Source organism: Vespula pensylvanica, chromosome 1 (assembly GCF_014466175.1).
Source record: "Vespula pensylvanica isolate Volc-1 chromosome 1, ASM1446617v1, whole genome shotgun sequence".
NCBI lineage: Eukaryota > Metazoa > Arthropoda > Insecta > Hymenoptera > Vespidae > Vespula > Vespula pensylvanica.
The window spans coordinates 3,892,320-3,914,527 of NC_057685.1; the positions used below are offsets into that span (position 1 = coordinate 3,892,320).

At 33.0% G+C, this 22,208-nt stretch overlaps 4 protein-coding genes across 4 annotated transcripts in view; 2 read left to right on the forward strand and 2 right to left on the reverse strand.

Moving 5' to 3' along the window:
- Positions 1-337: 337 nt before the first annotated feature.
- LOC122628072 (brain protein I3) lies at positions 338-2,316 on the forward strand. The gene is made up of 3 exons (XM_043809899.1): positions 338-624; positions 1,046-1,197; positions 1,313-2,316. The coding sequence occupies exons 1-3, from the start codon at positions 555-557 to the stop codon at positions 1,442-1,444; spliced, it is 354 nt and encodes a 117-aa protein (XP_043665834.1). The 5' UTR covers positions 338-554; the 3' UTR covers positions 1,445-2,316.
- Positions 2,317-3,512: 1,196 nt separating this feature from the next.
- On the forward strand, positions 3,513-7,883 carry LOC122628103 (cysteine sulfinic acid decarboxylase). Its single transcript, XM_043809970.1, has 2 exons — positions 3,513-4,511; positions 5,972-7,883. The coding sequence occupies exons 1-2, from the start codon at positions 4,308-4,310 to the stop codon at positions 7,346-7,348; spliced, it is 1,581 nt and encodes a 526-aa protein (XP_043665905.1). The 5' UTR covers positions 3,513-4,307; the 3' UTR covers positions 7,349-7,883.
- LOC122628096 (alanine aminotransferase 1) lies at positions 7,606-12,133 on the reverse strand. The gene is made up of 6 exons (XM_043809957.1): positions 12,023-12,133; positions 10,380-11,045; positions 9,056-9,382; positions 8,527-8,971; positions 8,184-8,452; positions 7,606-8,111 (listed from the first exon to the last, which is right to left on the reverse strand). The coding sequence occupies exons 2-6, from the start codon at positions 10,689-10,691 to the stop codon at positions 7,833-7,835; spliced, it is 1,632 nt and encodes a 543-aa protein (XP_043665892.1). The 5' UTR covers positions 10,692-11,045; positions 12,023-12,133; the 3' UTR covers positions 7,606-7,832.
- A 1,819-nt stretch (positions 12,134-13,952) lies between these two features.
- The window catches only part of LOC122628080 (low-density lipoprotein receptor-related protein 2), a 44,554-nt gene continuing 36,298 nt past the window's right edge, over positions 13,953-22,208 (reverse strand). Inside the window, exons 8-20 of the mRNA XM_043809910.1 lie at positions 21,477-22,106; positions 21,001-21,396; positions 20,347-20,914; positions 20,024-20,267; positions 19,345-19,952; positions 18,972-19,264; positions 18,362-18,879; positions 18,007-18,244; positions 17,663-17,917; positions 17,056-17,562; positions 16,003-16,972; positions 15,777-15,876; positions 13,953-15,701 (exon numbers count right to left, since the gene is read on the reverse strand). Coding sequence (XP_043665845.1) covers positions 15,426-15,701; positions 15,777-15,876; positions 16,003-16,972; positions 17,056-17,562; positions 17,663-17,917; positions 18,007-18,244; positions 18,362-18,879; positions 18,972-19,264; positions 19,345-19,952; positions 20,024-20,267; positions 20,347-20,914; positions 21,001-21,396; positions 21,477-22,106 — 5,603 coding nt within the window. The 3' untranslated portion in view covers positions 13,953-15,425. The remainder of the gene's footprint in view (positions 15,702-15,776; positions 15,877-16,002; positions 16,973-17,055; positions 17,563-17,662; positions 17,918-18,006; positions 18,245-18,361; positions 18,880-18,971; positions 19,265-19,344; positions 19,953-20,023; positions 20,268-20,346; positions 20,915-21,000; positions 21,397-21,476; positions 22,107-22,208) is intronic.

A 22,208-nucleotide genomic window follows, 5' to 3' on the forward strand; every position in this document is an offset into this window, starting at 1 on the left:
ATATCTATACTACATTAATATAAGAAACTTGTATTTAAATGTATATATATATATATATAAATATCGTTAAAAATCATTGCAATTTATAAACTTTAAAACTTCCCATCTGTCATGAAAACGATGTTATAGTTATATTTTTTTTTTTTTCGAATATTTATTTCAAACATATCAAAAGACTATTTACAATGTAATGCATTTTCGCTTTGCTTTTACATCAGTAAATATGTTTCCTTGATAATATAATTAAAAACAGAAATTTCAAATGTGAACGTAAGATGGTTCTTTACACTCTCTATAATTAATTATAATAGTTATCTTCGTATGTACTGTTCATTTTAGTACCAGACTGTCGAGAGATTTTACTGTAGTTTCTTTCTTTTTTTGTCAAACGCGCTATCTGTCAAGCAATTAAAAAGAGAAACATATGTATATGTAAAGGAGTGTGAGATCAGTCATCCTGCATTCGTATGATCGGTTAATCGCACAAGATTTAATATTGTATTTATACTATTGGTCGTTGGATACTATCGCAAATAATTTTGTGTATTTTGATTATGGAGAGAAAATTACTTAATTCTGCAGCTGATAAACCACCTCCTTATTCTTCTTCAACTGCGCCAACGGGTATGTTGATTCGAACAAGCGAATTAGGTTATTTACATTTGGAAATATAATTAATACTTTTACGTAATTTTCAACAATCTTTTTTTTCTTTTTTTTTTTTTTTTTTGTAAAATTTGATGTAAGCATATTCTTAGATAATATTTTATGGTGAAGTTATTACAAATAAATGATCCATATTTTATGTTTATATACAATTTTATACATTTGACAGATATATGAGACATTGCATGATACGTGTTAATAAGATAATGAAATTATTTTACTTTGATAATAATGTCATGAGATAGGCTTTTAATCATCTCTTTCTCTCTTTCTCATTTCTTTTCTCACTCTCTTTATCTTTTTTATTCTTTAATGCGAACTAAATAAATAATAATAAATATAAAGGAGTAAACTCAAATATATATATATATATATATAGAAAATGCTTCATGGCAACCACCTCCTGGATATTATCCTAGTACAGTGATCACGTCGAATCAGGACAATCATGTGCCATCCTATGGTGCTATTCAATCTACTACGATTTTAGTACCAGAAATTATTCTTGTTGGAGGTTGTCCAGCATGTAGAGTAAGTATTTTTAAATTTTGGAAGTATCGGAACTTGCTTTTTGACATCGTATGCAATAATGGAGATCATTGTTATTAGCGTGTGTATAATTCAAGTTGTTATTTTTTAAATATAGGTAGGGATTATGGAAGATGATTATACATGCTTGGGTCTACTATGCGCCATTTTATTCTTTCCAATTGGAATAATATGTTGTCTTTTATTAAAGACACGTCGTTGTTCTAATTGTGGTGCATATTTTGGTTAACAATTTAATGTTTTATATATATATACATATAAATATATGTTATTGTATTAAATATTGTTTAGAAGAAGAACTTTATGGTTCATAACAAAGGTAGGCCTAATATTATAGATATATGTGTAGGTTCCTATGACTTCTAAAGATGTTTGCTGCAATTATTTTATAGAAAGAAACAACAGTTTTTTATTAAAAATAATGATAATATAATTAATAAGAGAAAGATGATAACGTTATATATGCCTTTGCATTCCAAGAAATAATTTTGATTAATATAATGAGTTATGCAAATGTAAAGTAGTTTTGATTGGAAATCATATTTAAGTAGGAGATAAAAATATAAATTTTATATGAAAAGAGAATATCTATCCGTATACAATTTTGTTGTTTTTAATACTTTAGACAAAATGTAAACTTTGCGCTACCACCTTGAATCTCTAAAATTCTTGTTAAGTGATAGACATTCATTTATATGTAATTAATATATGCAAGTATTCCATGTTACTTTATTATGTATAAAGTTTCTTTTTGAGCATTTTGAAAAAATCTGTATTGATAATAAAAACTATTAGATAATATTATTATTAATATAGGGTTATAACTTGGAATAAAAATTAAATCGTTATATTTTTAAACTCACTTGTGATACAATAACAATAGAGTTTAATTAATAACGTAACGTATTATGCGAGAACGAACGATAATTGTTTTGATAGATATTTACCAAAGATAAATTTTATTTTCGCATTTTTAAAAATTTATTTTTGATGAAAGAACAGAATTTTGCAAGGCATTTGTTACTTGAATATAGGGATAAAGTAAAATAAAAAAGGACAAAAAAAGATGAGAAAATAAAACCGAATAGTATTCGAAGTCAATATAATATGAAAGTTACCCATGCGTCATCCTTACGAATGCCCCGTCCTTTCCTTGTAAATCGTGTTTAAACGATCGTTCGTAGACGGGGGAATTCCCTTGCGCATTGAGGACGTAAAACATTTGAGCGAATTCTGACGAAACCGTTACGATAAGAAATTAATGAGTTTGCGAGAAATAAATAAATCAATAAATAATACATATACATATACGAATATACACTTATATATACATATATATATACACACACATATATATGTATATATAATAATAATAATAATAATAATTGTAATATTGTGATGCTGCGCACGTATCACATTTTTCAATGTAACAATATGATACAACAATTAATATGTCTGTTTTGTTTATAAATTGTAAAAAAAAAAAAGAAAAAGAAAATAATAAGAAAACTTAAGAAATGTCAAAAATAAAATAAATATATATTGTGCACCATCTTCCTTTGTCTTTCATCAAAATCTCATTTTGTATAATTAAGCGACAGATCGATCGTTATCGATCGCATACTTATGTTACTATTGCTCGTTATTGAATCGCAATAGACAAGGCCGTAAGTTAGCAAATCGAGCAAAAACGTAAAACGGTTGACTAGTTCTATATAGAATTGTATATTACAATTTGAAAGTTTACCAGGCGATTTCTTTCTTTACTTTTACTATATCAACATTTTTTAATTCCACGCTCTATATACACACACACACATATGTTAAATAATAATATTGTTAGTAATATATTAAACGTAAGATTTGACTAGAACAAATCTTATTTATAATAACGTGAGTTTCAAATTCGAACAACAATAGTACAAAATAAATGTGTAAAAGAAAAAAGAAAAAAAAAAAAAACGTCTTAATTAGAGATAGATTATTTTTTCTAACGGAAATATTCTGTTATAATCAAATTCCAACGATGACTTTCCTCGTTCCATTCTCTTATAAGGTTTGGTATTTTTTTTTTTCTTCTTTTTTTTATGTATATATATACTTTTGCGCATGCGATCACGATTATAGTCGTGTTCGTCAAACGCGGATAGCTGGTTTGTCAGCTGGAAGTTAAACAAGCAGCGACATGTTTAAACGTTTGTAAAAAGACCGGATAAGGAGATCGTATTAAAAGTTTGTACGATTCATTGACGTGGAAAATTTATTCGTAGAAAAGAATTATATATATATATATTTTTTTTTTTTTTTTGTGAAAAATCAACAGCAACGACAACAATGTAAATCGATTTTGAAAGGTTAGATTCGGATTTTATTGTCGAATTAAACGAAGAGAATAATCGATCGTCGAGACAGTGAGAAGACGAGCGTATCGGATTAATATGTTATTTGAGGATAACGAACGTGATAAGTGCGTCATAATTGATAATTTTGTTTCTTTTTTCTGATGCTTTTCTTTTTCTATTCACACGCTTTTCAATATAATATAATAGCGATAAGTAAAACGCTTCTTAATAGTTCGTAGAAGATTCTTCGTATTGATGATATAATGTTCAAGGAATGAGAGAGATGAGTTCGCTGATAAACTTTTATCGAAATGTGTTATTAATTGAGTCGTGAATTTCTTTTTACCTTTTCTTTTTCTTTTTTTTTTCAAACGATTTTTTTGATCCTTTCGAAAAGGAAGATTTCGAAAGTAAATGACAGAGGAAGTGGGAAGTGGTAAAACATTATTCCAAGAAATCATCCACGCGGAGGAAATCGAGTTAAAACTGCGGAACGCGATGGAGGGAGATATAATGTTTTTACGTCCTTGGTCTTAAGGCTTTAATATATAAAGGCAAACAGTGGCTCTTACTGCAGAATCAGAACGAGGAAAGTCTCAGTCCGTGTATTTATAGTCGGAAGTAATGCCGACGAATGAAAATAAGAAGTTGGACGAGTCCTTGAAATAGACGACAGATTTTTATAAACAAAGTGACAATACTATCGATTCCAGTATATCGTTAAATCGAAAATTTTCGAATAATACCACGATGTCGTTGAAGGAATTGCACGGTATTCCGATAAATTCAAATGGATTGGAAGTTCTCATTGGTGAACATTTAACGAATGATTTATGGAACGAAAAAGAAACCAATCAGATTAGGGGATATTACGAAAGTTTATCCAATCGCATCCTACACGAAAAATTTTTAAGGGACTTGATCGATATATTATTGGATAAAGCAGTTTTCGAGGTAAAATTACTATTTTCAAATATTTTTCTTATTCTCTGTCGTATCTTTTTTTTTATTTTTTAATTAACAAATTTTATATTATATATACCTATAATTGTTATATATATTTCTTTTATATATATATATACATATATATATGATATGATAGTATATATTTTAAGATATGCATATATTGTATAATATAAGATATATATATATATAAAATTTAAAATTATATTAAATAACAAAAAAATAAATATATATGTATATATCTAATTATCTGATGTTGTAAGTATATATGTGTTATTTTAGTATTGTGTATATGATTATATACACACACACACAATTATCTAAATGATCAGAAATCAGTGCAAATCTTTTATGTCTTCGAACTTACGGAAGTGACGCGTTTTACGTGTCACGAAGAAAACTATCAATGACCGAGGTCATTTGCGATTACACAAATCATTATAAATCGTAATGACAGATTGCAAAAAAAAAAGGTACATAATCACACTCAAATAAAAATTATGTAATAATTTTTTACACGATAAATACTTTTCTTTTCTTTAAGTACATTACTACAGTTTCGCTGAAAAAAGTAAGTACGTAATCTGTTAAATCGCGTTCACAATGATTTTTATATGCGAATTATAGACAAGAAATAATGTTGCAAATTCCGGACATATATATTAATTAAGTTTGCTTGTGTAGTCAATGTCAGATTTACACACATGTTGAGAAATTGGTTGTATCGGTGTCCGTAAGACAGGGTGCACGATAAATATAAATTTATATTGTGTAATTTAATTTAATTTAATATTTGATGGCTGATCATATGTTAATTATTATTTCTATATTTGTGATTAGAATCGAATTTTGGCAGTGTATTTCTTATTTTATGTATAATTGATTTATTTTAATAGGCCTTAAATATTTTTAATGGCTCAGGCTCTTTAAAGATTAAATCTGCTACTGTGTGTAGTCTTATTTTTCTAAATTTGAATGTACATATATACATAATGTAAATATATATATAAATATATGCATATATGTATGCATATATATATGTATATAATATATCATATATCATGGAAACGTATGACTCATATGCGATTTTACAATTTTATATATATATGTACATATATATGTACATTCTTTCTGTAATAGCTACAAGGCAAGCTAGTATACAATAGCAAATCGAATGATATGGCAATCGATATCATTACTATGTAATATATATATACACACACACATACACATATCACGCGTGCGCGCGCACACACACATATACACACGATTATGATTTACATATCATTTTTAATAGTTTTTGTTAGAATCAAAATGCAATCTGCAATTACATCTATGTATAATTAATGAATGGAATACTTAAGTGCAAGGAGATCAAATTACATGTTAAGGAATGATGATGGAAATTATGTCGATAAATGAATCTATCTCTATGAATTATTATCTTTCAGGGTACATCAAGGAAAGAAAAAGTCGTGGAATGGGTGGAACCAAAGAAACTTCCCTTTTTGATAGATTTGACCTTACCAATGAATGGAGTATCACACGAAGAATTATTATCGTTAGCTCGTAACATTATAAAGTATAGCGTAAAAACAGGTCATCCACATTTCGTCAATCAACTTTTCTCCAGTGTGGATCCTTACGGTCTCGTAGGTCAATGGTTAACTGATGCTTTGAATCCTTCGGTTTACACTTACGAGGTATCGCCAGTGTTTTCCTTGATGGAGAACGAGGTGCTCAAAGAAATGAGAGAAATAATTGGTTGGGAAAATGGTCGAGGCGATGGAATATTTTGTCCTGGTGGCTCATTGGCTAATGGTTATGCTATCAATTTAGCGCGTCATTATAAATTTCCTGAATTTAAGGAAATAGGCTTATCGCAAACACCTAGACTCGTTATATTTACGTCCGAGGATGCTCATTATTCGATGAAGAAGTTGGCTGCTTTCCTTGGTATCGGTGCTAGCAATGTTTGTTGCGTTAAGGTCGATGAACGTGGTAAAATGTGCATTCAAGATTTGGAATTACAAATAGAAGAAGCTCTGCGCCAGAAAGCTGTACCTTTGATGATATCTGCTACCGCTGGTACGACCGTTCTAGGTGCGTTCGATCCACTCGAAGATATATCTGCCATTTGCACGAAGTACAACATTTGGTTCCACGTTGATGCAGCTTGGGGTGGGGGTGTTTTGATGTCGAGGAAGTATCGTTTCTTGCTCAATGGTATTGAGCTGGCAGATTCGATAACTTGGAACCCTCACAAGTTGCTCGCCGCACCTCAACAATGTTCGACTCTTTTGATACAACATGAAGGCTTACTCGAGTCTGCACATGCCTCAAAAGCGAGCTATTTGTTCCAGCCAGACAAGTTTTACGATACATCTTATGATTCTGGCGACAAACACATTCAATGCGGCCGAAGAGCTGACGTATTGAAATTTTGGTTTATGTGGAAGGCCAAAGGTACCAATGGTTTTGAGAAACACGTCGATCGCGTCTTTGAATTATCACGATACTTTACCGATTACATTCGTCAACGAAAGGGATGGAAGCTCATATTAGAGCCCGAATGTACGAATGTTTGTTTCTGGTACACACCGCCATTGAAACGTCATTTAAAAGACGAAGAATTATCTAATCTTCTTCATAAAATTGCTCCGATCATCAAGGAGCGTATGGTCCGCAAAGGATCCATGCTAATTACATATCAATCTTTACATAATCTTCCTAATTTCTTTAGACTCGTTTTACAAAACTCTGGATTGACGGAAGCTGACATGAGATTTTTTGTCAATGAAATAGAAAGTTTATCATCCGATCTTTGAAAGTATTTCTGAAAGTATCAACACACGTCGATGATATCGATGAAAGTATAAATTTTTTTTTTAATCTGGGATTTACAAACTCGTATCATGTAAATAGTATTTTTAGTATCCATGTATTAATATTGACATACATGTATATATGTATCTAAAAAAAAATATATATATATATATATTAAAATGAAATTATAAGCTATTAATATATACGAGTATTGATATATGTAAATTCATGTGTCCGAAAATAAGTTCTAAAATATATCAATATTTTGACATAAAGTACATTTATTGATAAGTAGTAAGTGTTGATATAGAATTAATATAGTAGAAGTGAGACGATGACTGATACGCGTTGTTTTTTGTTAATGTAATTGCACTTTTACTCTTCTATTTACAGGTACTCATTAACAATAACAAGCACAAACAGGCAGCTTTTACGAATAAAAGACGATGTCACACGTACGTTTGTGCAGAAATGCATTAACAGTTTTTAACTGTATTCTTTGAGGAACTTTAAATGAAATTCTTTTAGACTAGTTAACATCGTTTTCATTTTTTCTTTTTGTGGTAAAATGGTCGTCCTGAAGTGATATGTTCCAGGTAGTTGTCCAAAGCCTGAACCAGCGATCACACAAATTCCAGTTTCCTCTAATAATTTAAAGGCATAGAAAAGATCAGGAGATTGACCTTTAGCTTTGGCTGCTTCTATAGCCTTTGGTGGAATCTCAAATCGTGGGAATACGTACATCGCACCCATAGATGGGTTAGTCTATTATACAAAAGAGTAATCTTCGTAATCTCGTAAAAGAATTGTATATAGCAAAGAAAACAATGATCTTACTTTGTAGCCTGGAATACTGTTCAACATATCTACAGCCAATTGCGATCTTTCTGCCAAAGATAATAAGGTATTACGTTTTTCTTCTTCAAACTTTACATAAGATGGTTCGTTAGGTTTTGGTGTATTTGTCACTACATCCATCACAACTTGTCCTAGAACGGTCGGGCATAACATAGCCGAGATCGACTTTCGTAATAATTGCATTACTGTTGGGTCCACATTTATGAGTTCTGCATAACCACCACGTATACCACATTCACCCATGTATCCTATAGAAATGAAATATTTTAGTTTTCTTAGATGCACGTATAAGTGAAATATATAAATATTTATTTATTCGTACCTTTGGAGATAGACATGAAAGAGGCCAGCTCCATTTGATTATAAGGTGCTCCTAGTTCACTAGCCACTTTTTTGAACGAGTGGAAACAGCAGTTTTTATCATAAATATTGTCTTGATACACTTCATCCGCGAATATAAATAGTTGATGTTTGTGAGCAAATTTAAGAATATCTTCTATATTAGACCGATTCAAAACTTGACCAGTCGGGTTTCCAGGATTTATTACGACTAGAACACGAGGATTACAACTCTTTTTGCTTTCATTTAATGACCTTTCTAATTCAGCGATATTCAGTGCCCATTTATTGTCTTCGTCCAAAAAATAACCAATTTCAGCAAGACCAAATTCTGATATACTTGCACTGTAGAGTGGATATTGTGGAATTGGAATCATAACTCCAGTTGGTTTGTTATTTATCTTTTCAGCAAATAGTTTCAGGACAGACTAAAATAAGAAAAACAATTATTTTATTACTTTAGTGTTATATAAAACATGAAGGAAGGATATATGATACGATAAATTGCATACCTTGATCGCATCTGATGCACCATTGCCCATAAAAATATTTTCATAATTGCTTGGTATACCATCTCGATTTTCTATATATTGTGCTATGTGCTTACGAACAATTTCCAATCCCATAGAGTCTGTATAACATCCTACACTTCCTCTACACGCTTGAAGAAGTGCTCTTGCTCTAGATTTTGCATCTTCGGGATAACTTGGATCATTAAGGAGATCTGGGAGTACGGTTAAACTCAATACTTGACGTAAAAATGTAATAGGCTTTTGACCCATTGCATGGGCATCTCCGATATTAGCTTTAAGAACTTCTTTAAATGGTTTTTTCGCACCCTGTTAAAAATCCAACATACTAATTTGTTAAATAATCTACCAGAGAAAATAATGCGTCAGAGTAGTGTAACCAATATATCATATCTATTTCCATGACTCCGCAGGATGTATCTAATTAAATAGATTATCTGTTATATAAAGCTACGCTTGGACTATAGTATTAATTGAAATAACCTTTAATTTAATATATATTCTTTCTATATAGAAAACATATAGAAAATATATTATTGTAATATGAACATATTGCCAATATGTCATACGATACGATTACGCGTTTTGTTAGAATTAGAAGTGATAGTAGTCTAAACGTGTTTAGAATTGACGTAGATTGGTCATGTCATCACACGACTACTCGTGTGTGCGCATCGTCATGCTATCGTTTGCATTTATTTAGGAATATTGTATACGTATCTTGTTAATATCACGAAAGAGGATTGCTATTTTTAGTTGTATCCCGCGTTGTTCCAATATATACACGTTCTAACGTGTAATAACAAATTCTCTCTCTTTTCCATCGATACGAATGAAAAATTAAATTCCACAAAGTCAACATCGTATTACGAGGACTACGCGACCTTGTCAAAGGACATGAGAAAAGCGTGACAGGTGGTCGCGAGCGCACAATACATGCATATGTCCAGTGTGAAAAAAATGGCGCGTATTACTTATGCGTCATCATTTGTACGCTGAATTATTATTGCAACTGACAAGTTGACATAGTTCGTTTGAAAATTGGCGCCTCTACTGATTAACTTATTCAAATTCTTTTACCGCCTTTTCATACAGCTACATTTTATTCTACGTTTGTCGATAATTTTTTTCTATGCCCTCTCCCTCCCTCTCCCTCCCTCTCTCTCTCTCTCTATCTCTGTTTCTCTCTCTTAATCTCTCTTTTAATCTTCTACTTATCCATACGAAAATGAAAAAAAAAAAAGAAAAAAGAAAAACATAACAAAATATATAGTAAAATAACAAGCGTAAACAGATTAATTCTTACCTTTTGCAATTCTTTCTCAATCTCGTTAGCCCTTATCAATAAAGGACCACGTACAGCGTATTCCATCTTTTTGATATTTTCGTAGATATTATCCTCGTTTAAAATCTTCATATTGCTGGACGCTGTACTCGCCATGGTGCGACTAAGAACTGTCGTATCAACAGCCACTGACTGAACTACCGGCACGTTCGACGTTCGCGAACGATTAGGTCTCGTTCGAACCGTTGCCCCTACCCCTGCACCTATCAGACCCCCACGTTCCCATGCCCTGGGCCAGCCAGCGGCAGCGATAACTACTGATTTTCTCGACATTTTAACGAGAGATTCACAATTACTGATATTTGTGTATATTGTGAAATGAGCGTCACGATATTACACGTTTCTCTCTCTCTCTCTCTCTCTTTCTCTTTTAATATTTTTTATCTCTCTCTCTCTCTCTCTCTTTCTCGCTTATTCTTTCTCTCTTACGTGACGTATCTATGCACTCTACGTGCGTGATATAGTTTATAGTCAGGTACACGGTAGAGTGCTGACCGAGACACGATGATTGCCAATACACCTCCAATATAGAACGGATTAACTTCGTTCGTTTCCGACTTCGTGTTGATTCGGCTCTCTTCGATGCTTCTCGTCGTTCTTCTCCGCCTACTATTCGGATCTTCTCGTCTACCAACCACCTTTTTTTTTATTATTAGAAAAGAGTGCAGCATCTCTCTCTCTCTCTCTCTTTCTCTCTCTCCCTCTCATTCTCCTTCGCCCTTTTCTCTCTTTTATTTTTTTCCCTTCTATCTCTCTCCCTCTTTCTCTCTTTCTCTCTTACATTACTTCAAAAATAATTAATTCAAACGAATAGCTTTTAAGTATTAACACATCGACTATATTTCTATATTTCGTTTCTTGCTATCACGGCAAACTATAAAAAGGATCAGCTTGTTGCATCAATTAATGTCTTGAACGTATTTTTTATTTGTACGTAGAAATATATGGTATACCTATTTGGATTGAAACTCAATCTAAGATTAATATGTTACATGCTTTTTGCTCGAGAAAGATTTCAACGATAAAACAATTGATAAGCTTTTGTTTAAAGAATTAACGATCACGTGATTTGATTTTTTTGACACGATCGTTAAGATTAACTTTTACAATGTTTATAATACTTCTTGCATTCATTAACACTTTATTGTTGCTAAGGCAATTAAATTTCTACTTTGTAAAACTTGTTCGCTCGGTAGATAGATAATATCAGCGCCAACGTAAAACTGATATTTGATTTTGAAGCATAGATAAGTTATAATGACATTAACAATGATAAGATATACTATAGATGCATTGTTATAACATTATCAGTTATTTCAAATTTTTTATCGAAAGAAAAAGAAAAAAAATATCTAATCACTATGCCTATTGTATTGATTGAATGCACGGACTCGATAAAACGTATTATGTATAGATGATCGTGTCAGGTGTGTCTCCTATCTAATATTCGATTTTCAAGAGTCAAGGTCTACAAGTTATATCTTTCGTAGAGAAACGTAATACGGACCGTTTAAGAATATTAATTTTTAATAAATATTTAAGGAGGTATACATATATCGTTATAATTAAATTTCGAAGTTTTATATGTATAAAAATTGACTCACTTTTATAACGGATGGTCAATTAAATTCGAGGCGAAGAGGTATCGTTTCGTGTTCTTGTTATTCCTCCCAATTTCTCGTTCAGGTCCATGCGGTACGTTTAATCGACTTAACATAAAAAAGAATTACCAAGAATATACCAATTTGATATATATCGAAGAACATTCTTTTAGAGAAAATTATTCGGTAACGGTATTTTTTTGTACTAAGTTTTATTTTTGCAATCGCCGTCGATAATCGTAACTACTTTATCGAGCGATTTGATTACCGACATTACTGACGAATAAATGGCACATTACGTTTTTGTTTGAAGTTATAATGGCACACACTAATATATCCTGAGGAGTTTAAAAACCAACTAATTGAACGTATTAACTCATTAACGCATTTTTGTTACATGAGTCAACAAATAATGAAACGGATGTTATTACTGCGAATTTTTCAGCCCATTCGTGATGCCATCGTCGAATAGGAAAAACGAAAGAAGACACGTAAGAGACTATTTGGTTTCAGTTAACTTGCCTCTTTCGATGATGTACCAGACGGCACTGGTCCAAGTTTTCTTCGTTTTACGAGCACTGCAGAACGGAGTATGCGCATGAAGGACTTCAACTTGATATAAATCAAATTACATTGTTTCAGTATGAGGATGTATCAGTAAATGATAATAGGGTCATACTCTTTGTACTATGAACTATATTTTCTGAGAAAATCTTTTTTAGATAAATATATTTTTTTTACAAGTGTACGTCAAATCTTTTATTTTTCTCTAATCTTTCTAACTAAGAATATTACGTTAAAGAAAATTCCAATTAAAAAATGAAATATTTCGATTAGCACACACGATTTTTATGAATGATCAAGAATAGCGCTTATCTTGTTATTTATATTAAATAATATCTAAGATTCGTGAAACTATTTGCAACTATTCAATCTACACTTTCCCCTTTTTTTTTTTTTTAAATTGAAAATGACTACTTTATCGACAGATATAATTCCATAACGATAACGTCGTTTTAAAATGAATTAGGGATATAAATATTCTGACGAAATAAATTCTAATGATGTGAAGAATGTATGGGAAATGGTATACGTTAGCAAATTTCGAACACATTATAAGGTTAAATTCTTCTTAATGAGAAACAAATTTGATATAATAGAACAAAATTTAATATATAAGAAAAGAAAATGTTTGTCAAGTGAGTTTTAAATTCTTTTCGAGAAAAGATTGATAAATTATTATCGAAAAGATTAATAAAGATCGTTTCATCTTTCTTTCTTTTTTTAATTAGATAAGTCAGTATAGAAAGAAGTTTACCTGTTAAAAAGTATTTTCAATTTTCCTTGTTGAGAATAGCCAGTTATTCCGACATATTGCGTCTACTGTTTGTAAAACGAGTTTTCGTATACAAGTGTTGACGAATGCTTAGAAATATTTTTAGAATAGATCTTATATAAGATTCATTCGTAAGCATAAACATTAGACTAACAAAGTCAGTTGTTTGACGTAAAAACATCAATCGGAAAAATAGGTACGATATGAAATTAATTTTTTTAGGATTATTATTATTATTATTATTATATTCAAAGTGTCAATCGATCAGATCAGTAGTCAAGTTATAAAAAACTTTTTTCTCCGTTCCTTTTTTTAAAGATACGTATTTTGATTGTATCTTATAAAATTACACAAAGAGAAATATATAATCTCTTTGTAAAATCATAATTTACCTCCAAACTGTGTAATTTCTTCGAAACTTTCGTATCACTCTTCGGCCAATAATACTTATCTTTTCTTCTTCTTTTTCTATATGTATGCATATAACAATTTTATATATATATATATATATATATATATATATATATAAACACTACGTGTTATATATACTATTATTATTACCTATTCTATCCAAATGTTTTCAGGTGTAGGGAAAACTTAATCGTCAACCTTATAGTTTATTATTCTTGGACGGTATCTGTTTGATATTTGCACAATATATTAACAATTATTATTTTGTCAACTTGATAAAAAAATACACAAAATACTGATATATTATAATATTAGGACACACTGGAGCCCTGCCCAGGTCAAAGTCGATTGCAACAAAATATATATATATATTTATTTATTTATATAATTTTATGTATAATTATTTTCATAAAGGGTGAGCCAGTGTTTATTGTTTTCTTCCATTAGTTTACACAGGACACATATGTACAATCTATTATACTCTGAAAATATCAAAGTCTTCTTCAAACTAAAAAGATAATCAAAGATAATTTTATATTATTTATTTGTCAACGTAATATATAATAGAAACATAAAAGTAAGCTATTTTTCAATAAAGCAACCATTTTAATTTATATGAGAATTGTAATCACAGATAATGCAGAAGAAAAACTACACACTGACAAACCCATTATATTATTATATTCTAAGAAAATGTACAATATAACATTGATGTGGCCGACCAAATATTCTGAGAGAAAAACGACACTTAAAAGTTAACATTTATTTATGTTATGTAATTAATTAATTCGTATAACTTTTATATATATAATTAATAATGCTTAACACAGAGTTCATCGTCTTTAACAAACATAGGATATTTTCGTTTGAGCTTGTAAAAGTCCATTTACCATATAAAACAACAATCTGCCATGTTACATATTCATAGTTGGCCACTTTTCAGTATAAAATTTCCTATTTCTTTGCCACACCTTATAAAAATACTCATTTAAAAATACAACTTATTGGTCCAATATGCGTGTACATTTATGTGTATGCAATTATATAATAGCATACAAATAAATGTATATACATTCACACACACATATACATATACTCAATTATTAGAATTAATCTGTTCTATCACTACACATCTCAAGTAAATCTTGAGAGAGAATGGAATGTGTTGCGTTTTTATGGTACACGAATAATATGAAAATATTTTTAGCGATTATATTTACAAGACTTACAAATCACACCTAAATGAATGACACAATCAAATCGTGCCTATTGCTATTGGATCTCGATTTATTATAATCCTAATGCGTTTACTTTTTCTTTTCTTTTTCTTTTTTTCAAGCGTGTATACTGTAGAACGGATCACAAAATATATCTGCACTCTATGTGGAACAAGTTTTCTTTATTAAAACATAACAAGATCTTTGCATCTTCAATAAATAAAATAGACATAAATAAAAGATAACTGAAAGAGCAAAAATAAGCTCGTTATAAGAAAAAAGTAAAATATTTTTCTAGAAGACAACATTATTTCGTTAGCTATTAACTTCTTTCCAATATTTTAGACAAATTGATATAATAATAATTTTTACATAGTACAGATATGTCGAGATCAAAGTACAACAGGTGTGAAAGCATCTCTATATATTCGAGTTAAACTACCTAACACTCGGACTTATCTTCTTCTACCAATTGTTGAGTATCCTTACCCGAATCAATAGGCGTAGGATCGAGTTCTCTTCTTTTAAGATGAATTTGCGGTGGTTCTTTGTGCTGCACACTAGAAGGTTTCATTTCAGCTGGCACTTCATACATACTGCTTGCACTAGTGCCATTAGTAGCACCTGCTTCCATATTCACTGCATCGTACATTGGATTACTAAAGTCTCTATTTTTGTTACTCACTTCATTGAGATTATACTCCACATCGAGAGGTTCCTAAACACATTATTTATTCATTTACTAATCGAATATATTTACAATTTTGACATTAGTACTTTTACGATTTCTTACCATTCGTTCGTGAGCTACTGCTCCGAATTCTACGTTGCTTCCTTGCCTAAAGGATACGCTTTGAGCACCAGTTAGGCCACCGAGACCACCTGGCTTTCCACTATAATAGTAAACAATTTTTATATTAAACTCCCATTCTTTACTCTTAAGATGTGTGTGTGTGTACACACACACACACACACACACACACACACACACACACAATATGTATATAATATATACTTACAATGGTCGTTTCTTCAGTACCATAATCACTGCAGCAGCTCCAAGTAAAACTAAGATCGATACAACAATAGGAATAACAATAGCAGCGGTAGAGCTACCAGTTCTCGCCACCATAACACCAATTTCACAAAATTCTCCATCGAAATTATGTCGGCAAGCACATTTCAATTTATTGTCGACCACTTCTTGACACAGACCACCATTCTGACAAGGGCATACTCTTGGAGCAGGTCTAGCTCTTTGTATAGCAGCATCACATTGTCTTTCACTGGATTGTGGAATGTGTGGACCAACGCTATCTGGACATAAACATCGGTGTCCACCTGGGACTGCTACACACAGATGAGTACATTGATCATTGAAACAAGGATCTCGCAATGTTATGTTGTATCTCAATTGATGATAAATTTTGACTCCTCCTGGTGTGAGAATATCTTTAACTAAGATTTGTGAAACGCCTCTACCAAACTTGTCTTGTTTTATTAATTCGCCGGTTTGTCTGGTTGTCCAATATAAATTATTTTCGAATACATCTAACGACATGGGATATTTCAGATTTTCACCCTTTAATATAAGTTTCCGATTTGTACCATCCAATCGTATAGATTCAATAGTGTTTAATTTGCTGTCAGACCAATAAAGTGTATGATCCATCGCATAATCGATAGCAAGGGACGACGGTTTACCAATTCTATCTGTAACCAATTGTTTACGTTTCTGTCCATCCATCCAAGCAATTTCTATCTTCGGCTGATTTCCAGAATCAGACCATAACAGTCGACCAAGTTGGGGATCCAAAACAATCGAGGTCGGACTATCCAAATCCAACGTTACAAGACTTCGACGGTATCTTCCGTCTGACTTTGAGACCATTATTCGTCCAAGCGGCCTTACACCCGAATCGTCAACTTCGCTCCAATACAAATTACCAGATATCCAATCGACTGCTAAGCCCGTTGGTTTTGAATCGGCTACAAAAAAAGGAAACAAGTACGAATTTTTGTGAAATGTGCTTTTTCACAAATATTTTCACATAACAAACCAAGATAATTACTTTTCATATCCAAATCCTGTGCAAAACCAATTTTCACTTTACCACCCCTTGCGTTTACCATGTAGGACCGTTTAATCGTATTGTCATGAGAATCGATCCAAAAAATGTATTCTCTTACTGGGTCGAAATCAACAGCTTGTATTCTCTTCTCATGAGCAATAACATCAATTTCTTCCCTATTACGGAAATTATAAGCTCTAATTTCTTGTCCATTGGCAAACAGAAGCATAACTTCGTCATCTTCTGCTCGACAAACTCCGCTTAAATTATCCGACAATTGGAATCCATGTCTACAAGAGCACGCGTAAGAACCATTAAGATTCGTACAGATTTGAGAACATTGATGTTGTCCTGTCGCACATTCGTTAATGTCTTCGCAACGTTTTCTATTCTCTTGTGAAATTATGTAACCAGGATAACAAGCACAAATGTATCCACCGTCGGTTACATTATGACAATAATGAGAACAGCCACCCTTGTTACTGTCCAAACAAGGTTTAAAGTGATCTAAACAAATAATTTTGTGCACATTTTAAATTGGATAAAAAATTGGTAATTATTCAAATTATTAAAAGAGAGATAATTTTACGTATATAACATAACTTACGACATCCCAATTCGTCCGATGAATCTCCACAATCATCGGCAAAGTCGCATAATTTTGTTCGCTCTATACACTTCTTAGTTGCACATTGATACTCTACGATTGGATCGCAAGGGCGCATTCTAGTAGCGCACATCGTCATATTATTTTCATCCGAACCATCCCCGCAATTGTCAATTCCGTCGCATAATTGATATCTAGCGATACATCTGTGATTTGCGCACTGGAATCTTCTCACAGTATCGCAATTGAAGTTGGCTGTGATGAAGATATTATTGATCAGCATCACCGATAAATCTTGACAAAGGATTAATTGTCACTTATTTATACAGAGAATACAAACATACCGCACATTGCTGGATTTTCGTCGGATCCATCGCCGCAATCATCACTTCCATCGCATTTGTCGGATAATGATACGCAAAGATTATTGTCACACTCGAATCGTGACTGTGGACAATATCGTCCACCAGGATATCTTGGTGGACAACCCATTTCATCGCTCATATCACGACAATCACGCGTACCGTCGCATCGCAAGTAAGCAGCAATGCAATGACCACTATTACATTTGAATGTATAGTTCTACAACATGAAATTATAGATAAGGAACGTTTGCATAATCGATATTATACAACAAAAATGTTCAAATATTATCTTAACGTTTAAAGTAAAAAATAAGTAAAATATTATTTTATGCACCTCACACTCGTACTGTTGACAATCTATTTCGTCGCTGTTATCGCCACAATCATCCTCGCTGTCGCATCTCCATCTAGAAGAAATGCACTTTCCATTCTTGCATCTAAATTCTGACTCGGAACATTGTCGATATTTTCCTTTGCAAACAGTTTCACTCTCGTCGCTGCCATCTCCGCAATCGTCCGAAAAATCGCACATCCATTGTTTCGGTATACACCTACTGTTTGAACACTTGAATTCCATGTTCGAATCACATATTGGACAACTTTCGGGAAGTTCGTCGGAACCATCGCGGCAATCATCTTTTCCATCGCAGAAAAGCCATTTAGGTATGCATCGATAATTTGCGTGTCCTGGACAACGTTGCCATCCTGTAGTACAGTTTCTTTGTCGACACATATAAGCAGGTTCGTCGCTGTCGTCTCCACAGTCATTATCAAAATCGCACATCCATAATTTTGGTATACATTTTCCGTTTTTACAGCTGAACTCCGTATTTGGATCGCACGCTCTGTTATCTAAACGTAATATTAAAGGGGGAAAAAAAAAAATATACACGTACAAAGGATGCATGACATTTTTTAAAGATATTAGCTGTTACGATACTTACGACATATAGTTGGATCTTCATCGCTGCCATCGTTGCAATCGGCGTCTCCATCACACTTCCATGAATCGTGTATACAACGACCATTGAATTTACATTTAAATTCGAGCTCTGGACATTCTAACGAACAATTTGCTTCGTCGCTCTTATCTCCGCAATCATCAGCACCATCGCACACCGTTACGCTAGCAGTACAATTTCCATTTGCACATTGGAATACACTTGGACGACACAGACGCGGAGGACAATTTGCAGCCTCGTCTGATCCATCTTTACAATCTTTTTCTCCGTCACATCTTAATGGAAAGAAAAATCACAATACGTTGTAGAATATAATCGAATGAATTGAGAGAAAGAAACGCAGAATTATACTTACTTCCAGAACCAAGGTATACACTTTTCATCAGGTGGACCACAACGGTGTTGTCCAGCGGTACAGTTTGCAACACAAGTTTTGCCATCCTTATTTAAAATGAATTGATTAGGACATTTACATTTGTAGGACGTTACACCTGGCTGACCATAACCTTCGACCAAGTAAGAACTTGCTGGTGGAGCGATAAGACAAAGGTGCGAACATCCACCATTGTTTAATGCACAAGGATTATTATACGGTAATTGTCGTAACGGATGATATATATGAATATCGTAAGGTCTGTGCGTTGTATTACGTAGTACTTTCAAATTTGCACCAGAGAACTTCTCCGCCCTACTGATAGCCTTGAGGTTCCAATCGGTCCAATATATAAAATCATCGAACACTGTAATAGCAAAAACGTGTGGTACCGCTGTACCAGAAAGAACGATTCGTCTGTTATGTCCTTCCAGATCAGCGAATGCTATGTAATCCAAATGAGCATCAGCCCAGAATATTCGATCGGTGAAGTAATCGATAGTTAAAGCATTTGGCCAAGCGATATCATCTTCCCATGTAAGAATTCGAGTGAAGTTGCTACCATCCATACCCATTTTTCCGATATATGCCTGTAGATAAATATATTCATAAAAACAGTATAGAGAAAAAAAAAAAAAACTATTTCAAACCTATACATTACCTGCAAATGCCAAGAAGTGAAATACAAATATCCAATACCAGGATGGACCACAATGGCTCTTGGATCTGCTATTCCAGATTGTAAAGTTTTCCTATTAGTACCATCCAACTCTGAAACATCCAAATGTTTCGCGTGTCGATCGAGCCAATAAAGTTTTCTTGCAACCCAATCAATAGCAATTCCTTCTAAGCCTAGACTATCGTGACGTATGATAGGTTCTTTCTTGCCACCAGATACAGGTGCTCTATAAGTAAAAGGAAACGAATCAATCGTCTGTATTTCAAGTTTTAGAAAGACATTGGTAAAAATTACGATTAATATACCTGTATATAGTCTTTGCAGTCACATCACAAAAGTATAACATTTCTTGCGTGTAATCAGCGTCTAACGCAACGACGTTAATGAGATCTTGATGCATTAGACTGTACTTTGTTGCATCCGTCGACATATTTCTAACGTAATATTTATTAGTGAATATGACCCAAGGTTCAATCCTGTCTCTTCTTTTACAAGTATGCTCATCAGCAGCCCTCTCATACCAACGTTCGTCACATTTACAATAAAATCCACCCGGTGTATTTTCACATTGTTGACTGCACACTTGAGGCATTTCTATACACTCATCGATATCGACACAAGCTTTGCCATCATCTAAAAGTTTATATCCTAGATTGCATTCGCAGTAATAACTAGTTGGCGTGTCGACGCATCTATGTCCGCATTGATTTAATTCTGGACGTGCACATTCGTCGACATTACAATGCGCTGGTTCGTCACTCTCGTCAGCACAATCCGGTTCTTTGTTACAAACTAATTGTTGATCTATACAGTTACCATTGGCACACATAAATTCTCCAGGATTTGGACACGTAGTATTTTTAGCTTTGGATGCTGTAAAATAGACCGTTCTTACATTTCAATGTTTCACAAATAATAAAAAAAAAAAAAAAAGGTTTAACAGGTATCATTATACTTACGACATCCTACTTCGTCCGAATGATCACCACAATCATCTTGGCCGTCGCAACGGAATTGTTTTCTGATACATTTGAAATTCTGACACGTAAATTCTTGCCCTGAACATTGTTTATATTGAGAATTACACATCTTTCCTTCGTCGCTACCGTCGCCGCAATCATTGTCATGATCACAAAGCCAACTACGATTAAGGCAACGTCCGTTGTTGCAAGTAAATTGATTTTCTCCGCATGGAGTTGGATCTGGACAACGATGTAACGTTACATTTTCATCCGCACCATCGACGCAATCTGGATCACCATCGCATAACCATTTCTTTGGAATACACTGAGCTCGATTCCATACTTTGTTAGCGGTGCATGTAAATTCTGTTTCTTCGTCGCATTTTCTGTCGTCTATAGAAATAAGAACAATGTAGTCGTACAAAGCAAAAGAATGCTTTAATTTGAAGCGTAACGTGCTGTTGTACACTTACTACACTGGTGTCGTTCGTCTTCATCGGAATTGTCCAAGCAATCGTTGTCTCCATCACATATGTATATCCTAGGAATACAATTACCATTGTCACAAGTAAACAGATCTCCGAAACAAGTTCTACCTTCGGATTGACAATAACCAGGCGGTTCGTCGCTACCATCGAGACAATCGTCGTCTCCATCGCAATACCAAGTAGCCGGTATACATCTGTGATTCGGACAACGGAAGCTGTTTGGAGGACAAGTTCTCTGTGCGCAATGTAACGGATTCTCGTCACTGTTATCACCACAATCATTGTCCCCGTCGCAAAGCCAATACGGCTCCACGCAAATATTCGTTTTCTCGCATTTTAAGTGATTCTGAGGACATGTCGTATTCTGAGGACAACGGTCGTGCGTCTCGTCCGATGTTACGTTGTCCTTGCAATCATTAATTCCATTGCAAACTTGAGATTGTGGAATGCAACGATAATTGTCACAAGTGAATTCACCCTGAGCACAAGGTGGATATACACAACCTTCTTCGTCACTACCATCGCGACAATCATTCTCATGATCGCACTTCCATGTCTTAAAAATGCAACGACCGTTGTTACAACGGAACTCGTTCGGACTACACGAGTGATAAGCTATAATAATAAGAATGATATATGAGATAAACTTAGAATATCAATTTACGAGCATCGATATTACAACTAGAAAAATAAGGAAAAAATGAAGAAAGAACATAC

Coding starts and splice junctions, on each gene's coding strand:
- LOC122628096 (XM_043809957.1), bottom strand. CDS start 10,691: ATGTCGAGAAAATCAGTAGTTATCGCTGCCGCTGGCTGGCCCAGGGCA. Junction 9,383..10,379: donor TTGAGAAAGAATTGCAAAAG/GTAAGAATTAAT, acceptor GATTTTTAACAG/GGTGCGAAAAAACCATTTAA. Junction 8,112..8,183: donor ACAGTATTCCAGGCTACAAA/GTAAGATCATTG, acceptor TTTGTATAATAG/ACTAACCCATCTATGGGTGC.
- LOC122628072 (XM_043809899.1), top strand. CDS start 555: ATGGAGAGAAAATTACTTAATTCTGCAGCTGATAAACCACCTCCTTAT. Junction 625..1,045: donor TTCTTCAACTGCGCCAACGG/GTATGTTGATTC, acceptor ATATATATATAG/AAAATGCTTCATGGCAACCA. Junction 1,198..1,312: donor GAGGTTGTCCAGCATGTAGA/GTAAGTATTTTT, acceptor TTTTAAATATAG/GTAGGGATTATGGAAGATGA.
- LOC122628103 (XM_043809970.1), top strand. CDS start 4,308: ATGTCGTTGAAGGAATTGCACGGTATTCCGATAAATTCAAATGGATTG. Junction 4,512..5,971: donor TGGATAAAGCAGTTTTCGAG/GTAAAATTACTA, acceptor ATTATCTTTCAG/GGTACATCAAGGAAAGAAAA.